This window comes from Drosophila novamexicana, unplaced genomic scaffold, assembly GCF_003285875.2.
Source record: "Drosophila novamexicana strain 15010-1031.04,08,12 unplaced genomic scaffold, DnovRS2.1 tig00000009-arrow-pilon, whole genome shotgun sequence".
Taxonomy (NCBI): Eukaryota; Metazoa; Arthropoda; class Insecta; order Diptera; family Drosophilidae; genus Drosophila; species Drosophila novamexicana.
Window position 1 is genome coordinate 3,649,503 of NW_020824766.1, and position 20,098 is coordinate 3,669,600.

The window sequence follows — 20,098 nt, forward strand, 5'->3', positions numbered from 1 at the left end:
TATACGTGTTTTTTTTTTACGGCTAAATTTAGCTTTTTTTACAGCAATAAATACAAATGTTTTATCAGTTTTATGGCACCGATTGGCACTTTTATTCTATTGATTATTTTAATATCCACGAATCATCTTAAAAATTTTTTGATTGATAATAATACGTACAAGTTTCTCTAGCTAATTCGCAGACAGTTTAATTTAAAAGTTCACCACATATTAAACAAATATTTAGGCAAATGTGTTGGCGAATATTTGCTATCAAATAGTTAATTAACAGCTGAAATAACATTGTTTTCGCGGTATTTATTTGAATATTTTTCCCATACTGACTTTACGTAGCTTTGTATTGTGTGCATAAATTTTTCCACGACTTTCTCATGGCCTTATTCTACACATGCAAAACAAACAAAAAGCGGAATTCTCTTCAAATAAAATGCGTCTAAATATATTGATTTGCATATATGTATTTTTTTACTTTTTTACTAACTTTTAAATACAGAACTGTCAACATTTGCATATATTGCTGTACAAACGGAAACATTTAACAGTTACCCTCATTGATTAAGTTAGTTAAGGTATTGACCATTCCAAGCGTCGTTGCCCCATCCAGTTCCGTAATAGTCCCAGGTCGGACTGGCTCCCACCCATGTTCCTTGCGATCCCCACCAGTATGGATAAGCTCCAGTTCCGTATCGGGCGCCGCCTACTTTCATGCTTCTACTGGCATATCTTTTTGATTTCTTGTTTAGTGCGATCTGTCCATTATTTATTTGCGAATCGTCTGTTTCAAGGGTATCTTCGACGTCAGATGATAAACTGCTTTCTTGACCCCTCTTGATGACCTTTCCGATAACACCCGGAATGCCCGAGGAGCTGGAGCGCTTAGACCAAGTATAGGTAGTGCGAGTTCCGGACTTGCCGCCCTTTCGGCCGCCAGCATTTGCAGTGGAACTCCCAGAGTTGACACTTACAACCATCTTGCTTGATGGCTTCGTACCCTTAGTTGATGAACTAGACCGTTTTGACCAAGAGCTCGAAGTTACTCTTCTCGTCCTCGAGCCGCCTTGGGTTGGAATTTGTTTAGCTGTTGTCGAAACTGTCTTAGAGCTAGATCGGTGTGTGCTGCCACCTCGAACAACTCTAGTGGCTGTTCCAGTCTGCTTGCTTTTGCCGTTTTTAACCACTGTGCTAGGGTCAACTGATGAGCTTGATTTTTTAGATGTTTTCGTAATTGTGGTTGAGCCAGATTGTTGAAAGTCGCTGTTTCCAGCATTATTTTCAGCCCCAGAATTTGTCGTTGAGCTAGACTGATTTGCTTCATCCGAAGATGTGATCGTGTTGGAGGAGGATCCAGATTCAACATTGTTTCCGGTTTCATCAACAGTCTCGCCGGAACTCTCTTCTACGATAGGATCCACCGATGAACTGGTTTCCTTTGAGGTTGTCGTTGTCGTGGTTGAGCCAGATTGCTGTGAGTCTCCACCTCCAACAACAGTGTCGCCTCCTGATGTTGAACTAGACCGACTCGATTCATCCGAAGAAGTGATCGTGTTCGAGGGGGATCCAGATTCAACATTGTTGCCGGTTTCAACAACAGTGTTAGTCTGGCTGGAACTCTCTTCTACGACGGGATCCACCGATGAAATGGTTTCCTCTGAGGTTGTCGTTGTCGTGGTTGAGCCAGATTGCTGTGAGTCTCCACCTCCAACAACAGTGTCGCCTCCTGATGTTGAACTAGACCGACTCGATTCATCCGAAGAAGTGATCGTGTTCGAGGGGGATCCAGATTCAACATTGTTGCCGGTTTCAACAACAGTGTTAGTCTGGCTGGAATTCTCTTTTACGACGGGATCCACCGATGAAATGGTTTCCTCTGAGGTTGTCGTTGTCGTGGTTGAGCCAGATTGCTGTGAGTCTCCACCTCCAACAACAGTGTCGCCTCCTGATGTTGAACTAGACCGACTCGACTCATCCGAAGAAGTGATCGTGTTCGAGGAGGATCCAGATTCAACATTGTTGCCGGTTTCAACAACAGTGTTAGTCTCGCCGGAACTCTCTTCTACGACGGGATCCACCGATGCACTAGATTCTTCAGAGGTTGTCGTGGTCGTGGTTGACCCAGATTGCTGTGAGTCTCCACCTCCAACAACAGTGTCGCCTCCTGATGTTGAACTAGACCGACTCGATTCATCCGAAGAAGTGATCGTGTTCGAGGGGGATCCAGATTCAACATTGTTACCGGTTTCAACAACAGTGTTAGTCTGGCTGGAACTCTCTTCTACGGGATCCACCGATGAAATGGTTTCCTCAGAGGTTGTCGTGGTCGTTGAGCCAGATTGCTGTGAGGCTCCACCTCCAACAACAGTGTCGCCTCCTGATGTTGAACTAGACCGACTCGATTCATCCGAAGAAGTGATCGTGTTCGAGGGGGATCCAGATTCAACATTGTTGCCGGTTTCAACAACAGTGTTAGTCTGGCTGGAACTCTCTTCTACGACGGGATCCACCGATGAAATGGTTTCCTCAGAGGTTGTCGTGGTCGTTGAGCCAGATTGCTGTGAGGCTCCACCTCCAACAACAGTGTCGCTTCCTGATGTTGAAGTTGAACTAGACTGACTTGATTCATCTGAAGATGTGATCGTGTTCGAAGAGGAACCAGATTCAACAATGTTGCCGGTTTCAACAACAGTATTAGTCTGGCCGGAACTCTCTGCTACGACGGGATCCACCGATGAACTAGATTCTTCAGAGGTTGTCGTTGTCGTGGTTGAGACAGATTGCTGTGAGTCTCCACCTCCAACAACAGTGTCTTCACCTGATGTTGAGCTAGACTGACTCGATTCATCCGAAGCTGTGATAGTGTTCGAGGAGGATCCAGAATCAACATTGTTTCCGGTTTCAACAACAGTGTTAGTTTGGCCGGAACTCTCTTCCACCGCGGGATTCACCGATGAAATGGTTTCCTGAGAGGTTGTCGTTGTCGTGGTTGAGACAGATTGCTGCGAGTCTTCACCTCCAACAACAGTGTCGTTTCCTGATGTAGAAGTTGAACTAGACTGACTTGATTCATCTGAAGATATGATCGAGTTCGAAGAGGATCCAGATTCAACAATGTTGCCGGTTTCAACAACAGTGTTAGTCTCGCCGGAACTCTCTTCTACGACGGGATCCAACGATGCACTAGATTCTTTAGAGGTTGTCGTCGTCGTGCTTGAGCTAGATTGCTGTGAGTCTCCACCTCCAACAACAGTGTCGTTTCCTGATGTTGATGTTGAACTAGACTGATTCGTTTCTTCCGAAGAGGTGATCGTGTTTGAGGAGGATCCAGATTCAACATTGTTGCCGGTTTCAACAAAAGTGTTAGTCTGGCCGGAATTCTCTTTTACGACGGGATCCACCGATGAAATGGTTTCCTCAGAGGTTGTCGTGGTCGTTGAGCCAGATTGCTGGGAGTCTCCACCTCCAACAACAGTGTCTTCCCCTGATGTTGAGCTAGACTGACTCGATTCATTCGAAGAGGTGATCGTGTTCGAGGAGGATCCAGATTCAACATTGTTTCCGGTTTCAACAACTGTGTTAGTCTCGCCGGAGCTCTCTTTTACGACGGGATCCACCGATGCATTAGATTCTTCAGAGGTTGTCGTTGTTGTGGTTGAGCCGGATTGCTGTGAGTCTCCACCTCCAACAACAGTGTCTTCCCCTGATGTTGAGCTAGACTGTCTCGATTCATCCGAAGCTGTGATCGTGTTCGAGGAGGATCCAGATTCAACATTGTTTCCGGTTTCAACAACAGTGTTAGTCTCGCCGGAACTCTCTTCTACGACGGGATCCACCGATGAAATGGTTTCCTCAGAGGTTGTCGTGGTCGTTGAGCCAGATTGCTGGGAGTCTCCACCTCCAACAACAGTGTCGCTTCCTGATGTTGAAGTTGAACTAGACTGACTTGATTCAACCGAAGCTGTGATCGTGTTCGAGGAGGATCCAGATTCAACATTGTTTCCGGTTTCAACAACAGTGTTAGTCTCGCCGGAACTCTCTTCTACGACGGGATCCACCGATGAAATGGTTTCCTCAGAGGTTGTCGTGGTCGTTGAGCCAGATTGCTGGGAGTCTCCACCTCCAACAACAGTGTCGCTTCCTGATGTTGAAGTTGAACTAGACTGACTTGATTCAACCGAAGCTGTGATCGTGTTCGAGGAGGATCCAGATTCAACATTGTTTCCGGTTTCAACAACAGTGTCAGTCTCGCCGGAACTCTCTTCTACGACGGGATCCACCGATGAAATGGTTTCCTCAGAGGTTGTCGTGGTCGTTGAGCCAGATTGCTGGGAGTCCCCACCTCCAACAACAGTGTCTTCACCTGATGTTGAGCTAGACTGACTCGATTCATCCGAAGCTGTGATCGTGTTCGAGGAGGATCCAGATTCAACATTGTTTCCGGTTTCAACAACAGTGTTAGTCTCGCCGGAACTCTCTTCTACGACGGGATCCACCGATGAAATGGTTTCCTCAGAGGTTGTCGTGGTCGTTGAGCCAGATTGCTGGGAGTCTCCACCTCCAACAACAGTGTCGCTTCCTGATGTTGAAGTTGAACTAGACTGACTTGATTCAACCGAAGCTGTGATCGTGTTCGAGGAGGATCCAGATTCAACATTGTTTCCGGTTTCAACAACAGTGTCAGTCTCGCCGGAACTCTCTTCTACGACGGGATCCACCGATGAAATGGTTTCCTCAGAGGTTGTCGTGGTCGTTGAGCCAGATTGCTGGGAGTCCCCACCTCCAACAACAGTGTCTTCCCCAGATGTTGAGCTAGACTGACTCGATTCATTCGAAGAGGTGATCGTGTTCGAGGAGGATCCGGATTCAATATTGTTGCCGGTTCCAACAACAGTGTCAGTTTGGCTGGAACTCTCTTCTACGACGGGATCCACCGATGAAATGGTTTCCTCAGAGGTTGTCGTGGTCGTTGAGCCAGATTGCTGGGAGTCTCCACCTCCAACAACAGTGTCTTCCCCTGATGTTGAGCTAGACTGACTCGATTCATCCGAAGAGGTGATCGAGTTCGAGGAGGATCCGGATTCAATATTGTTGCCGGTTCCAACAACAGTGTAAGTCTCGCCGGAACTCTCTTCTACGACGGGATCCACCGATGCACTAGATTCTTCAGAGGTTGTCGTGGTCGTGGTTGACCCAGATTGCTGTGAGTCTCCACCTCCAACAACAGTGTCGCCTCCTGATGTTGATGTTAAACTAGACTGACTTGATTCATCCGAAGAGGTGATCGTTTTCGAGGAGGATCCAGATTCAATATTGTTGCCGGTTTCAACAACAGTGTTAGTCTCGCCGGAACTTTCTTCTACGACGGGATCCACCGATGCACTAGATTCTTCAGAGGTTGTCGTTGTCGTGGTTGAGCCAGATTGCTGTGAGTCTCCGCCGCCAACAACAGTGGCTTCACCTGATGTTGAGCTAGACTGACTCGATTCATCCGAAGAAGTGATAGTGTTCGAGGAGGATCCAGATTCAACATTGTTGCCGGTTTCAACAACAGTGTTAGTCTCGCCGGAACTCTCTTCTACGACGGGATCCACCGATGCACTAGATTCTTCAGAGGTTGTCGTTGTCGTGGTTGAGCCAGATTGCTGTGAGTCTCCGCCGCCAACAACAGTGTCTGCACCTGATGATGAGCTAGACTGACTCGATTCATCCGAAGAAGTGATCGTGTTCAAGGAGGATCCAGATTCAACATTGTTGCCGGTTTCAACAACAGTGTTAGTCTCGCCGGAACTTTCTTCTACGACGGTATCCACCGATGCATTAGATTCTTCAGAGGTTGTCGTTGTCGTGGTTGAGCCAGATTGCTGTGAGTCTCCGCCGCCAACAACAGTGTCTGCACCTGATGATGAGCTAGACTGACTCGATTCATCCGAAGAAGTGATCGTGTTCGAGGAGGATCCAGATTCAACATTGTTGCCGGTTTCAACAACAGTGTTAGTCTCGCCGGAACTCTCTTCTACGACGGGATCCACCGATGCACTAGATTCTTCAGAGGTTGTCGTGGTCGTGGATGAGCCAGATTGCTGTGAGTCTCCACCTCCAACAACAGTGTCGCCTCCTGATGTTGAACTAGACTGATTCGTTTCTTCCGAAGAGGTGATCGTGTTTGAGGAGGATCCAGATTCAACATTGTTGCCGGTTTCAACAACAGTGTTAGTCTCGCCGGAACTTTCTTCTACGACGGGATCCACCGATGAAATGGTTTCCTCAGAGGTTGTCTTGGTTGAGCCAGATTGCTGTGAGTCTCCGCCTCCAACAACAGTGTCTTCACCTGATGTTGAGCTAGACTGACTCGATTCATCCGAAGATGTGATCGTGTTTGCGGAGGATCCAGATTCAACATTGTTACCGGTTTCAACAACAGTGTCAGTCTGGCTGGAACTCTCTTCTACGACGGGATCCACCAATGAAATGGTTTCCTCAGAGGTTGTCGTGGTTGTTGAGCCAGATTGCTGTGAGTCTCCACCTCCAACAACAGTATCTTCACCTGATGTTGAGCTAGACTGACTCGATTCATCCGAAGAGGTGATCGTGTTCGAGGAGGATCCGGATTCAATACTGTTTCCGGTTTCAACAACAATGTTAGTCTCGCCGGAACTCTCTTCTACGACGGGATCCACCGATGCACTAGATTCTTCAGAGGTTGTCGTTGTCGTGGTTGAGCCAGATTGCTGTGAGTCTCCGCCGCCAACAACAGTGTCTTCACCTGATGATGAGCTAGACTGACTCGATTCATCCGAAGAAGTGATCGTGTTCAAGGAGGATCCAGATTCAACATTGTTGCCGGTTTCAACAACAGTGTTAGTCTCGCCGGAACTTTCTTCTACGACGGTATCCACCGATGCATTAGATTCTTCAGAGGTTGTCGTTGTCGTGGTTGAGCCAGATTGCTGTGAGTCTCCGCCGCCAACAACAGTGTCTTCACCTGATGTTAAGCTAGACTGACTCGATTCATCCGAAGAAGTGATCGTGTTCGTGGAGGATCCAGATTCAACATTGTTGCCGGTTTCAACAACAGTGTTAGTCTCGCCGGAACTCTCTTCTACGACGGGATCCACCGATGCACTAGATTCTTCAGAGGTTGTCGTTGTCGTGGATGAGCTAGATTGCTGTGAGTCTCCACCTCCAACAACAGTGTCGCCTCCTGATGTTGAACTAGACTGATTCGTTTCTTCCGAAGAGGTGATCGTGTTTGAGGAGGATCCAGGTTCAACATTGTCGCCGGTTTCAACAACAGTGTTAGTCTCGCCGGAACTTTCTTCTAAGACGGGATCAACTGATGAAATGGTTTCCTCAGAGGTTGTCTTGGTTGAGCCAGATTGCTGTGAGTCTCCGCCTCCAACAACAGTGTCTTCACCTGATGTTGAGCTAGACTGACTCGATTCATCCGAAGATGTGATCGTGTTTGCGGAGGATCCAGATTCAACATTGTTACCGGTGTCAACAACAGTGTCAGTCTGGCTGGAACTCTCTTCTACGACGGGATCCACCGATGAAATGGTTTCCTCAGAGGTTGTCGTGGTTGTTGAGCCAGATTGCTGTGAGTCTCCACCTCCAACAACAGTATCTTCACCTGATGTTGAGCTAGACTGACTCGATTCATTCGAAGAGGTGATCGTGTTCGAGGAGGATCCGGATTCAATACTGTTTCCGGTTTCAACAACAATGTTAGTCTGGCTGGAACTCTCTTCTACGACGGGATCCACCGATGAAATGGTTTCCTCAGAGGTTGTCGTGGTCGTAGTTGAGCTAGATTGCTGTAGGTCTCCACCTCCAACAACAGTATCTTCACCTGATGTTGAGCTAGACTGACTCGATTCATCCGAAGAAGTGATCGTGTTCGAGGAGGATGCAGATTCAACATTGTTTCCGGTTTCAACAACAGTGTTAGTCTCGCCGGAACTCTCTTCTACGACGGGATCCACCGATGAACTACTTTCCTCAGAGATTGTCGTTGTCGTGGATGAGCTAGATTGCTGTGAGTCTCCACCTCCAACTACAGTGTCGCCTCCTGATGTTGATGTTGAACTAGACTGATTCGCTTCTTCCGAAGAGGTGATCGTGTTTGAGGAGGATCCAGATTCAACATTGTTGCCGGTTTCAACAACAGTGTTAGTCTCGCCGGAACTTTCTTCTAAAACGGGATCCACCGATGAAATGGTTTCCTCAGAGGTTGTCGTGGTTGTTGAACCAAATTGCTGTGAATCTCCACCTCCAACAACATTGTCGCCTCCTGATGTTGAAGTTGAACTAGACTGACTTGATTCATGCGAAGATGTGATAGTGTTCGTGGAGGATCCAGATTCAACATTGTTGCCGGTTTCAACAAGAGTGTTAGTCTCGCCGGAACTCTCTTCTACGACGGGATCCACCGATGAAATGGTTTCCTCAGAGGTTGTCGTGGTTGAGCCAGATTGCTGTGAGTCTCCGCCTCCAACAACAGTGTCTTCACCTGATGTTGAGCTAGACTGACTCGATTCATCCGAAGAGGTGATCGTGTTCGAGGAGGATCCAGATTCAACATTGTTGGCGGTTTCAACAACAGTGTTCGTCTCGCCGGAACTATCTTCTACGACGGGATCCACCGATGCACTAGATTCTTCAGAGGTTGTCGTTGTCGTGGTTGAGCCAGATTGCTGTGAGTCTCCGCCGCCAACAACAGTGTCTTCACCTGATGTTGAGCTAGACTGACTCGATTCATCCGAAGAAGTGATCGTGTTCGAGGAGGATGCAGATTCAACATTGTTTCCGGTTTCAACAACAGTGTTAGTCTCGCCGGAACTCTCTTCTACGACGGGATCCACCGATGAACTACTTTCCTCAGAGATTGTAGTTGAGCCGGATTTTGAGGAGTCTCCACCAGACGATGTCGTAGTTGTACTTGAGCTTGAACTAGATTGGTTTTTGGTTTCACTCTTAATTATTTTATCAACACGGCCCGAGGATCTGTGATTATGCGGAATAGTCTTTCTAATATCGTTTATGATTGAATCAAATTGAACGTTATTTTGCTGAGCTCCTAAAACGTCAGCTGTTGATGTTATCCGATTATTTGCACAGTTCACATGATTATGATTTCCGTCAAGTTCACCATCGTGTATAAGTATTAATTTACCGAAGAGTCTATCCAAGAGCCACAAGCGAATATCTTTCCGAATATCTAGGAGAGTTTGTCTCACACTTTCACAACAAGGACCGGTAGTTCCTGGCTTCGGCTTCACCGCCTCGGTGCTCACTGCAGTCTCCGTATGAATGTGAGCACCGGATGCGAGTGCCACGAAGGTGCCCAAGAGGGCGATACAAAATATACGCATTGTCTACCAAGAACGTGGGCTCAAGTTTATCTGTGGGCCACAACGACAATTGGGCTGCTTTTATACTTTATCGACATATTCGGGTTTATTGTCATTTCTTTAATTTGGATATTTGCGTAGATGCTTTTGTGCAGTTAAGCAAATTTCTCATTGTTCCAAAACATTTGGTACTTCTATTGTTTCATACCAAAAAGAAAAAAAAATTAAAAATTAGTTACTTGATACTGAACCCACGATATACGATTATAGAAAAGGAACTAAACAGCTGTGCAAAATATTTGCTCCGAGCTTAGATTAAACAAGATTCAGACTTTCTTAAGACTTTACTTTGGCTAAGACGTCAAACGTGCTGCAATTACCAAAAATAATTGGAGTATGAGGAGCGTGTTTCCAAGACAAAGCGTTGTTTATTTGAGTTCTGAGCAGATTCGAATTTTCCAAATTATGCCATATTCATATTTATTCTTTCAACATTTTATTTATACCACATGTACATAAGTGTAGGGATTATTGTATGGAAATATTGTCATCATAGACTTCAATCAGAACTCGTCCTTCTCAAATGGATGGTGTGGATGACCGTATTGGCTATAAGATATCGAAAAAGATAAGTGTAAGTACAAGTGAATTATATAAATTGAAGTCGAAAGCAGCAATAAAATCAAAACAATGTTAACACTGGTCTAATTACGGTTCTAACAGGCTGGAAAGTACTTTACATAATTGTTAGTAAGGTATTGGGAATATAGTTATATTTTCTTTAATTTGATTAACTAAAGCGCATTCCAATCAAATTCAATGAGATTGGAGTACAAAAGCGAGCAACTATTTGGTGAACAGAAACGAGTAAATAAACAAAACAAACAGGCTGTAAAAGAAATAGTTAAAGTATTTAAACATACGTCTGTGCTTCTCGGATTGCGCGCTGTTAGTTTCGCCAGAAATATTTACTTAACTATGTGTGTTCATAAGTATATCATATGTCTCATACGGTTAGAAAGATTTCTTGTGATTTAATTTAATATTCTTCGTGAAATGGATAATATTTATGAGCGCCAGCATCTCTAAATAATCATATTTTAGAAAAAATTACAATCAAATCCATATACAAATATCAAAGAAAAATCAATAGAAAATAATTATAAATTCACCACTTATATATAAATATAATACATTTCGATTTCAATGGGAATTAATAAACGGTAAACTTACTTGAGCAGTGGCACCAGGCGTCCATTACATTCGAAACTTTCAATTGTTTTGATTTCCTCAGGTGTTAAAACGAAATCAAAGACTTTAAAGTTCGATTCGATACGTTCCTTGGTCACAGACTTTGGTATAACAATGTTATTACGCTGGATCTGATAGCGTATCAGAATCTGTCCAGGTGTCTTTTTCTTCGATTCAGCAATGTCCTTAATCTAAAAGAGTTTACAGTTTAAATGTTGAACAGTCTGTTGTGCATTTTCACTTATATGACTTACGGCTTGTTCCTCTAGAATCACGGGATCACCCTCCTTGGCCCAAGGACGGTTTGGGCTGCCCAAAGGGCTGTATGCGGTAATGGCAATATTCTTTGCTTTGCAATAATCGGAAAGTTTCTTTTGGGTTAAATACGGATGGCATTCGATTTGATTTGTGGCTGGGGGTATTTTGGCAACCTCCAGTACGCGCTCAATTTGGTTCTTGTTGAAGTTGGAAACGCCAATGGACTTGACTAGACCGTCCTCAACGAGCTTCTCCATGGCCTTCCAGGTGTCTACGTAATCGTCTGGCGAGAACAGAGTTTTGCCATCTTTGTCAACTGGGAACAGATCGCAGCCCTCCCTGTAACCCATTGGCCAGTGGATCAGGTATAGATCTAGGTATTTCAGCTTCAATAAATCCAATGTATTCTCACAAGCAGCCCTCACAGCAGCTGGACGATGAAATGTGTTCCATAACTTGCTGGTGATGAACAAATCCTCGCTACAAGAAAAATAAAAATACTTAATGCGTATGCCTACAAGAATTGCTCCGGGTCAAATACCGCTTGACAACGCCTTCCTTGATTTTGGCCTCAATGCCAGCACCGACCTCAGCTTCGTTCTGATAAACGTAGGCACAATCAATGTGCCGATAGCCAACATCAATGGCTGTCTTAACCGCCTCAACCACTTGCCCAGGAGGGCTCTGAAAAGCAACAACAAATTAATTCACATTAGTGTGGCAAACAAAATGGGATTGAGGTTAAGGGTGATTTTCTAATTAATCTTTTACCATATGTCAAGATTAATTTCACAATTTATGATTCAATTGGAATGTTTTATATTGTCTGGATGACGTAGAAAATGTAAATTAAGCTGCCTATCTGCGACTGAATGTCCCTTATCAGCTGTAACGTTTATTCCCATATCGAAATGCGACAGATTCAGTTTCCGTTTAGTGAAATGAAAAGAGTACAAACACGTCATTGATAAGTATCAATAAAATTTTTCCATTTAGGATTGAAATTACAAATATACCTGCTGTATTTAATGCCTCTTTTGACCATCTGAATCCAGACAAGTGTCTAGATAAGCACATTTATCAGTTTATCAGTGCCAGAGCACTCGCTTATAAGCCCGCAAGTATTGTACATAATTTATTAAGAGGTGACTTGACAAATTAAAAAATTTTCCGCTGACATTAAATCGGACAAGAGGTCACCTTGGTACAATATTGTGTAAATATGTGAATTCACACAGCTGTAAGTAGTAGAAAATTGCTGGAGGTCTCATTATCGCCTGTTACATTTCAGTTTTTTCTAGCGGATCACACCCACAGACACATACACACATGCATTTTTGCACATGCATATACATATACATACATACATATAAAAGCCGGCGTAAAGCGGACGCCTCTCCCGGCTAACTATCAGCTGGGCTGTTGGGCCTGTTCCAATTATTGCGACGTAAAAGAAAAAGGAGGAAGTGGAAATCGTGGGTGACGGATAAAATGAGACTTTGGGAATATTCAAGTAATGCGAATGCAAGCATCTAATATCATTATACTTTTAACTGTACATTCTTAATTAGTTTCACATGCACGTCTCCTTGTACTTACATTCCAGGTACCCAGGCCGATGATGGGAATATCGTAGCCACTGTTTAGCTTAACGGTAGGCACTTTGCTAGACATTTCGAGTATTGATTTTATTTGCTTAATTATTTTCGTAAAGGATATATAGTAAAATTAATATGAATTAACTATTTAAAAATTGAATGAGAAACTAAGCACCGATACACAGCTGTAGGCCGCTTTTATATGCCCAATGGTCGCCTTTGCGAAGCGAAAGCTTTGCCAAGCTTTTGAAAAGCACGAGGTCTGCATTTAAATGTGCATCGATAACAGCTGTGCGATCGCTTTCAAATCGCAAGCGCCGCAAATATCGATATATATCAAACAAACTTCAATTTGAGTTTTAATATTTACAAGCTTTGCATGCTCCTCGGCTCGCTGACGAAGTTGTGTGTACTCGAGGAAACCGAGTCGCAGACTTTTCAGAGCGCGATATACGCATAACTCCACTTTATCCATGATGCGTGAGTGTGTGTGTGTGTGTATATATATAAATTTCGTTCAGAATATAAAAATGTTCTCGCAAGTTATTTAGATTTGGTTTTTTGTACAAAGTATATACAGTAAATAAAACGAATATCTAATGAATGTAACTATATAGAATAGAATTGTAAATCTTAACTTACATTCCATGTTCCGAGTCCTATAATCGGAATCTCTTTTCCATCGGCAAGAACCGCTTTAGGCACAGAATTTAATTCCTCTTGGCACCTGCCACGATATTTATAAGATTCTTTCTCGCATTCAACTGGCAATAAAAGTCTTACCATTTGAATCTTTCAGGCTTTGCATAGCCTCTAAATGTGGTTTGGTATATGGATCGGATTAACCGAATAGGATATCTGAAATGTCCGCTCATTTTACACAGAATAAACGTGTTGTTTCTGTTTTTAAATTTTTTTTGTAGTTTTTCACAAGAGCTTAATTTTTTTCTGGGATTACTATGTTTTTTCAATTTCATATGAAAAAGAGCATTATGAAAATATATATTAAAACGAAAAAGAGCATGTTGACAAAGCCAAAAATGAAAACATTTTAGTACTAAAATCAGAATATATTTGAAAAACGCAACTCTCATGATCGCAGCTAGTTTGACATTTGTTAACAAAACTTAATAGCTTAATTTGATTAGTTAAACTCGATGTCTATGCATATCCTAACTCGACATAGACACAGGTACACAGAAGAATTTTAAATCCAATAAATACACTTTCGCATTTGGTTTTATAATTGCTTTGGAGCATCAATTTCAAACGGATGATGAGGATGTCCATAGGCAGCTTTCATTGTCATGAAGCGCCCGTTGCAGTCAAGGTCATCGATGGCCTGCAAATCATCATTGTCCAGCCCAAAGTCCCAAATCTTCTTGAAGTTCTCGTACATGTGATGCTTGCTAATAGAGCGCGGTATAACAATAATGCCCGATTGCGTCTGGTAGCGCAGCAGCACCTGGGCCGGCGTACGCTCGTATTTGGCAGCAATTTCCAATATAACCGGATGCTTGAGCAGCGGATAGGCGCCGGGCTTCTCGTAGGGCGTGTGGGCGGATCCCAATGAGCTGTACGCGGTCACGGCAATGGCATTGTCGTAACAAAGCGTGATCAAGGTCTTCTGCCGCAGATACGGATGACATTCGATTTGCAGCACGACCGGCTTCAGCTTGGCAACGCTCAGCAGCCGATTGATTTGCTGTTCATTGAAATTGGATACGCCGATGGCGTGACACAGACCACTGTCAACCAAATGCTCCATGGCCTTCCAGGTGTCTACGAAATCGATATTCTCAAAGACCGCCTTGCCAGTGTCGGGACATGTGGGATAGAGATTGTTGCCCGACTTATATGCCATGGGCCAATGCATGAGATACAGATCCAGATAGTCGACACCCAGATTACAGATGCTTGTCTCGCAGGCGGCGCGTACCAGATCCGGTCTATGGTGCGTATTCCATAGTTTACTTGTTATGAACAGCTGATCCCTGTGGATGATGCCATCAAGAATCTCTAGCTATTACAAATTTACGTTCACGTTTACCTTGTTACCACACCCTCTTTGAGCTTCTCGGCAATTGCGGCGCCAACTTGTGCCTCATTCCCGTAAATATGGGCGCAATCAAAGTGCCGATATCCTATATCAATGGCATCCTTTACCGCCTGTGTTATCACTTCTGGTGGGCTCTAAAAGCAAACAATGATACCGTTAAAAAGCTTTTGTTTGCAGTGCCTTGAAAGCTTTAAAAGCTCTCCTCTGCCAAAGGCAAGTGCCGTTGAACCAACTATACACAAGTAAATCCATTTTGCTTTCTAGTATATTTTGGCGTTGTTTTGTGATTATTCAATAATTTCACAGCAGTTGCGATGTGTTTACTTACGCGCCATGTGCCCAGGCCGACCATTGGCATATTTTTGCCATTGCTCAAAAGAAAATTCGGCGTTGACATTTTCTTCTGTATGCGAAACAAATTATATTGAACTATTATTTAGAAGCGCGCTTGTTCCATTTACCGAAAGTAAACGCAAGGAGAAAGCCCTATTAATTTTGCTACAAACGAATTTCATTGACAGCTTTTAAAACTACAAACATGCGTACATATGTCTGTATGTGCGTACGTAAATTGTTCAAATTTAGAAAACTTTTTGGCAACGGCACACAACAGTTTTTTACTATCTTGACCTTGATAATGTGTGAATATTTATTATATCTTTTGGCTTTTAAAATGCAGTTATTTTTAAGCAAATATCAATCACTAAAAGGGTGTGTACACACTGCCAGCCTATCAATATAAATGTTATCGATGGTCGCTTATGTGTGTGATTTATCGATATGTTTATGCAGTTGCAACCATCTCTGTTTTGTTTGCCGGCCCTCCACAAAACATCAACAGCAAACTCGCAAACCACACTCAACGAATTTATAAGGTGTTGGAAAGATTAGGGATTACCTATTGTTATTAATCCTTCGGCCGGACGGTTTACAAAAATATGTTCGGGACCGTTAATAATTATCTTTCCGGTGTGTTACGTGCTGCCGAGGACTACGATGGTGACAATTTGGCCACATTTTTGTCGCTGCGTGACGTACACGTCCAGAATCACAATTTGTACATAGCCCAGCCCGAAAAGCTGGTGGAGCGCATGCTGAAGCCGCCATTGGATGAAGTAGTCGGTGCACATCTGAAGGTGCTCTACTATTTAGCCCAAGAGCCACCCAACTACATGGACGCCTACAACCAGCAGGCGGCCAGTTGCTCGGCTGTCGTGAAGCTGCTGCAGCAACTCAAGGATGAGAACTGGTGCCTTCCGCTCATGTACCGCGTGTGCCTAGACCTGCGCTACCTGGCACAGGCGTGCGAGAAGCATTGTCGTGGCTTCACACCTGGCCACGTACTGGAGAAGGCGGCCGACTGTATGATGGCCTGTTTTCGGGTGTGCGCCGCCGACGGACGTGCCTCGGAGGAGGAGACAAAGCGACTGGGCATGATGAATCTGGTGAATCAGCTGTTCAAGGTCTATTTTCGGATAAATAAACTGCATCTGTGCAAGCCTCTCATCCGCGCTATCGACAATTGTGCGTTTAAGGAGAGCTTTCCGCTGCCGGAGCAAATTACCTACAAATATTTTGTTGGTCGGCGCGCCATGTTCGATTCAAACTATCGCATGGCTGTTGAGGATCTGTCCTATGCCTTCACCCACTGCCCAGATCGATTTACGAGCAACAAGCGCTTGATACTCATTTATCTGGTGCCGGTGAAAATGTTACTCGGCTACCTGCCACGCAAATCGCTGCTGGAACGCTACGATCTTTTGCTCTTTCACGATCTGGCGCTCGCCCTGAAGGCCGGAAACGTGAACAAGTTCGATGAGATCGTGCACGAGCAGGAGCTGGTGCTCATACGGAGTGGCATTTACTTGCTCGTCGAGAAGCTCAAGTTTATTGTGTATCGTAATCTGTTTAAGAAAGTTTTCGCCATTAGACAGACACATCAATTGGATATGAGTGATTTCCTTTCGGCATTGCAGTTTGTCGGTGTAACAGACGTGTCCATGGATGAGACGCACTGCATCATAGCGAATCTTATATACGATGGCAAAATTAAGGGCTACATTTCACATGCCCACAACAAATTGGTTGTTTCCAAGCAAAATCCGTTCCCGCCATTAATTTCAACATAGACTTTTTAAGATATTTCAATAAAAGAAACAAGGTTTTGTTGCCTCTGTGATCAAACAGCTGTTTTATATTTACGCGCCATTTAAATTGGGGTGGAAATATAAGTCACGAAAATGTATTAGATATATTGATATTTGCTCACGCAGGGCTGCAAAACAACTATCGATAGTCCGAACTGTCAGTGGTTAGGCCGCATGCACATACAAGTCAACACATGCACACACGTATAGGCCTGTGTATATTTCTAATAGCTCAGCTGAAACAGTTTGGTGTAAATGATATAAATTAAATAGAATAACTAAAAGTTTTTGGTAAATCCATGGCATCCAACGTATAAATTTAAGCAACTAGCTAAAAAAATATGTCTAGCTTAAATAATAGATATTCGACCGGCGCTGTAAAATTACGCTTGCAATCGCAAAATCAATATTGCTAATTTTGCTTTGGTTGTTTTTTTCTCTTTTTGAAATGACATAACTATAACGCATTACAAATTGTACATATAACGAAATTAACAAGCAGTCTTTGTTGTTGCTTCCGTTTTGCTTTTTTTCAGAAAACTGCGCAAAGAAAGCACTGCGTACCTGGCACATACCTAGAAATTTGTTTTCCTTTCTGTGCACCTAACGAAAGAGGCTAAACGCTCGACATGGCAGCCCCGGTCATTGTTGAGGCCACGGCCAAGCAGACGGCGACGGTAAGTGAGGCAGAGATAGAGAATACATTGTTTAAAAAAACTGTTTCATCAATTAAAAACACTCTTTCCGACACGCAGCTCATATTCATGCATGGCCTGGGCGACACCGGGTATGTACAACAGTTGTGTGGTATTTTTGTGCATATTAATATAAAAATTTGTGTGCTTTGCAGACATGGCTGGAGCAGCGCCTTGGCCGCTGTGCGTCCGCCATTCATGAAGGTGATCTGTCCAACGGCGCCGACACAGCCGGTTTCGCTGAATGCCGGGTTTCGTATGCCCTCGTGGTTCGATCTGAAGACACTGGACATTGGCGGTCCCGAGGATGAGCCAGGTATACGCTCTGCACGAGACAATATACACGGCATGATAAACAAGGAGTTGAGCGCCGGCATACCGGCCAATCGCATTGTCCTTGGCGGCTTCTCACAGGGGGGCGCACTGGCTCTCTACTCGGCATTGACCTTTGAACAGCCACTGGCCGGCGTGGTCGCTCTATCGTGCTGGCTGCCACTGCACAAGCAGTTCCCCAGTGCCAAGATTAGCAGCGATGAGGTGCCTATATTCCAAGCACACGGCGACTATGATCCTGTGGTGCCTTACAAATTTGGACAGCTCAGCGCTAGTCTGCTCAAGTCGTTCATGAAGAATGTCACCTTCAAGACATATAGCGGACTCTCGCACTCTTCCTCCGACGAGGAAATGAATGATGTCAAGGTGAGTGCGCGGCGCGACGGCTGCTTCTTAATAATTGATGAATTGACAATCTTATCGTTAAAGAATTTCCTTACTCTCTGTCTGCTCTTATCTCTTACAGGACATAATCAGTAAATGGGTAAACTAATTTCCATTAAGCACTTTAGCACTTTTAGCGCGCCTTCGTCTCGTGCATTCCACATTTGCGCAACAGCAAGAAAATATAAATACAATAATAACAATTAACGAAAAATACACTAAAATCGGGAAAATACAATTATTTAAACACAAATAAAAATAAAAATCACAGTAAGCAAGCTTCAACTGGACACACACAAAACACAACTTAGCAGCGGCGATTTTAAAGAAGTCGAATTCAAAGTTGATTTTAGCCAAATTGAGGAAAGTTAGGCAAGCAATCAATGAAATATACTACGTAATACCACGTATAATCCAACCCAATAATTAGAGTGTGATGCTAATGCAGGTTGTGTTGAGCGAGTTTTTCGCGATTCTCGTTGATAAAGACACAATGCAAAGCTAGCTACTTTCAGTACACACAAATTATGTGCTTATTTTTTCGTTCAGTTTAATTAAAAACAAATTAAAAACTACCAATAAAGCTAATTAATACGTTAAAGAAATATTAATTATTCGAAACAATTGAATGATAATTTTGAAAATCAAGAGATCTACTCGATTAGCGGACATTAAATCATTTGTGGCACGTTAGTATTCGAGGTTTTTCTAAGACTAAATTCATTTTTCAGAAGGTTTCCTCACTTGAAAACCTAAAAAAAAACATAACGTTAAGTTCTTAAAATTAACACTTTACTGTTACCCAAACTTTTCAATGCAATACCTCTTATATTATTTATTTATTTTTTTTTGTTTCTTTTATTCTATTTATACAGCAAGAATCACAGTCACACCATCTGTAGTAATCAGCCGAGTTGTAGTTAATTTATTCATTTTAGCGTAATTTGTGGTTTTAGTTTGTGCTTTGATCCATATACTTAAAATATAATTAAATAAAGCCACTTGCTCATTTGGATTGTGCTTTTTATGTTTTGTTTTTTGCTTCAAATTATTCTTTTGTCGTACAATTACAATTTACCATCTAAATTCTGTAGCCTGTACTCTGTATAAACCTAAATATTTGCCAACTAACCTTAGAGCTTTCGCCTTACTCATTCATCTTTCATCTATATATTTGCAGACGCATTGGGAGGGCCCGAGCATGGCTAGAAAGGCGCAATGCTGCCAGTTATCATAGTAGCCATAGGCTATGAAATGTAGTTGCAGTTCCTTCCGCACAAAAATCAGAGCACCTGTTCGCCACCTAGTCAAGAAACGCGCCCGAGCAGACGTCTGAAACTAAAGAGAATTGTATTTTAGATATTATTTTGTACATAGAAACGTATTATGTAGACTTTAGGCATATTATTAGCTATTGGATGTCTCCACTTGGTGGTCGGATGAGAAGCAGATTCGCTAAAGCGAACTTAAACAAATAAAGTTATGTGACGACTAGCTCTTAAAGCTGTTAAAAACTGGAATGGGTTGCATTACCCAGCACAGGTGGGGAGTGCTGTGACTTTTAATACTGTATAGATGGCTGCTGTTTGTGTTTGATGGAAATCAAATTTAAGTGTAATAACGGCTAGGGCCGGCTAGGTCACAATAGCGCAATTGAAATCGATAGTCGATAACTGCGCCACATCTTGTACACGGTCAAGCAGCTGCGGTCATGCTTATTGATATGTTATCGATATATGATGGCGTTAAATTTAAACAACAGTTTTTGGCGCCATATGCAGCGCAACGATATCTGCTAAGAACTCAATATGCAAATGCTGAAAATTGATTAAAAGCTGAGGTGCGATAGATGAACTATGGTAATTGTTGATAGAACTTAAATTGATGCATGGCAACCAAAAAACCGGCAAATTTAAATAAATTGGCGGATTTTGAGCAAAGTAAACAAACAAACAGCGAGTTAAGCCCCCTTCGCGTACATACACACACACGGGCACACGCATACACACACACACACACACACACACAC

General features: G+C 43.3%; 5 protein-coding genes across 13 annotated transcripts; 2 read left to right on the plus strand and 3 right to left on the minus strand.

Moving 5' to 3' along the window:
• Nucleotides 1–462: 462 nt before the first annotated feature.
• LOC115769024 (serine-rich adhesin for platelets) lies at nucleotides 463–9,365 on the minus strand. Its single transcript, XM_030713734.1, has one exon. The coding sequence runs from the start codon at nucleotides 9,363–9,365 to the stop codon at nucleotides 561–563; it is 8,805 nt and encodes a 2,934-aa protein (XP_030569594.1). The 3' UTR covers nucleotides 463–560.
• Nucleotides 9,366–9,806: 441 nt separating this feature from the next.
• On the minus strand, nucleotides 9,807–13,366 carry LOC115767345 (aldo-keto reductase family 1 member B1). 4 transcript variants are annotated; one of them, XR_004018370.1, is made up of 7 exons: nucleotides 13,235–13,366; nucleotides 13,094–13,178; nucleotides 11,395–11,537; nucleotides 10,850–11,333; nucleotides 10,578–10,786; nucleotides 10,268–10,429; nucleotides 9,807–9,953 (listed from the first exon to the last, which is right to left on the minus strand). XR_004018370.1 is itself a non-coding variant. In XM_030711599.1 (6 exons), exons 1-6 carry the CDS (start codon nucleotides 13,324–13,326, stop codon nucleotides 9,908–9,910), a joined length of 1,059 nt encoding a protein of 352 aa, XP_030567459.1. In that variant the 5' UTR covers nucleotides 13,327–13,364; the 3' UTR covers nucleotides 9,807–9,907. The 4 variants fall into 4 exon arrangements, 2 of the variants coding, with proteins under 2 accessions (XP_030567459.1, XP_030567470.1); XR_004018372.1 differs by lacking the exons at nucleotides 13,094–13,178; nucleotides 13,235–13,366 and adding an exon at nucleotides 12,453–12,607; XM_030711599.1 differs by lacking the exon at nucleotides 10,268–10,429 and having other exon boundaries at nucleotides 13,235–13,364.
• A 134-nt stretch (nucleotides 13,367–13,500) lies between these two features.
• LOC115767373 (aldo-keto reductase family 1 member B1) lies at nucleotides 13,501–15,116 on the minus strand. Its single transcript, XM_030711636.1, has 4 exons — nucleotides 14,972–15,116; nucleotides 14,839–14,913; nucleotides 14,502–14,644; nucleotides 13,501–14,445 (listed from the first exon to the last, which is right to left on the minus strand). Exons 1-4 carry the CDS (start codon nucleotides 15,023–15,025, stop codon nucleotides 13,692–13,694), a joined length of 1,026 nt encoding a protein of 341 aa, XP_030567496.1. The 5' UTR covers nucleotides 15,026–15,116; the 3' UTR covers nucleotides 13,501–13,691.
• A 136-nt stretch (nucleotides 15,117–15,252) lies between these two features.
• On the plus strand, nucleotides 15,253–16,689 carry LOC115767363 (PCI domain-containing protein 2 homolog). The gene has a single exon (XM_030711624.1). It carries the CDS (start codon nucleotides 15,449–15,451, stop codon nucleotides 16,637–16,639), a length of 1,191 nt encoding a protein of 396 aa, XP_030567484.1. The 5' UTR covers nucleotides 15,253–15,448; the 3' UTR covers nucleotides 16,640–16,689.
• Nucleotides 16,690–16,849: 160 nt separating this feature from the next.
• LOC115767383 (acyl-protein thioesterase 1) lies at nucleotides 16,850–19,540 on the plus strand. 6 transcript variants are annotated; one of them, XM_030711647.1, is made up of 6 exons: nucleotides 16,850–16,948; nucleotides 17,194–17,334; nucleotides 17,413–17,444; nucleotides 17,508–18,051; nucleotides 18,152–18,169; nucleotides 19,250–19,540. In XM_030711647.1, exons 2-6 carry the CDS (start codon nucleotides 17,287–17,289, stop codon nucleotides 19,304–19,306), a joined length of 699 nt encoding a protein of 232 aa, XP_030567507.1. In that variant the 5' UTR covers nucleotides 16,850–16,948; nucleotides 17,194–17,286; the 3' UTR covers nucleotides 19,307–19,540. The 6 variants fall into 6 exon arrangements, with proteins under 6 accessions (XP_030567507.1, XP_030567529.1, XP_030567547.1 ...); XM_030711669.1 differs by having other exon boundaries at nucleotides 18,115–18,169; nucleotides 19,250–19,291; XM_030711687.1 differs by lacking the exon at nucleotides 19,250–19,540 and adding an exon at nucleotides 18,945–19,039.
• The last annotated feature ends 558 nt before the right edge of the window (nucleotides 19,541–20,098 follow it).

Coding starts and splice junctions, on each gene's coding strand:
- LOC115769024 (XM_030713734.1), bottom strand. CDS start 9,365: ATGCGTATATTTTGTATCGCCCTCTTGGGCACCTTCGTGGCACTCGCA.
- LOC115767345 (XM_030711599.1), bottom strand. CDS start 13,326: ATGAGCGGACATTTCAGATATCCTATTCGGTTAATCCGATCCATATAC. Junction 11,334..11,394: donor AAGGAAGGCGTTGTCAAGCG/GTATTTGACCCG, acceptor TTTTTCTTGTAG/CGAGGATTTGTTCATCACCA. Junction 10,787..10,849: donor TGATTCTAGAGGAACAAGCC/GTAAGTCATATA, acceptor AAACTCTTTTAG/ATTAAGGACATTGCTGAATC.
- LOC115767373 (XM_030711636.1), bottom strand. CDS start 15,025: ATGAAATTCGTTTGTAGCAAAATTAATAGGGCTTTCTCCTTGCGTTTA. Junction 14,914..14,971: donor TCTCCTTGCGTTTACTTTCG/GTAAATGGAACA, acceptor TTTCGCATACAG/AAGAAAATGTCAACGCCGAA. Junction 14,645..14,838: donor TCGGCCTGGGCACATGGCGC/GTAAGTAAACAC, acceptor GTTTGCTTTTAG/AGCCCACCAGAAGTGATAAC.
- LOC115767363 (XM_030711624.1), top strand. CDS start 15,449: ATGTTCGGGACCGTTAATAATTATCTTTCCGGTGTGTTACGTGCTGCC.
- LOC115767383 (XM_030711647.1), top strand. CDS start 17,287: ATGGCAGCCCCGGTCATTGTTGAGGCCACGGCCAAGCAGACGGCGACG. Junction 17,335..17,412: donor CGGCCAAGCAGACGGCGACG/GTAAGTGAGGCA, acceptor TCCGACACGCAG/CTCATATTCATGCATGGCCT. Junction 17,445..17,507: donor CATGGCCTGGGCGACACCGG/GTATGTACAACA, acceptor TGTGCTTTGCAG/ACATGGCTGGAGCAGCGCCT.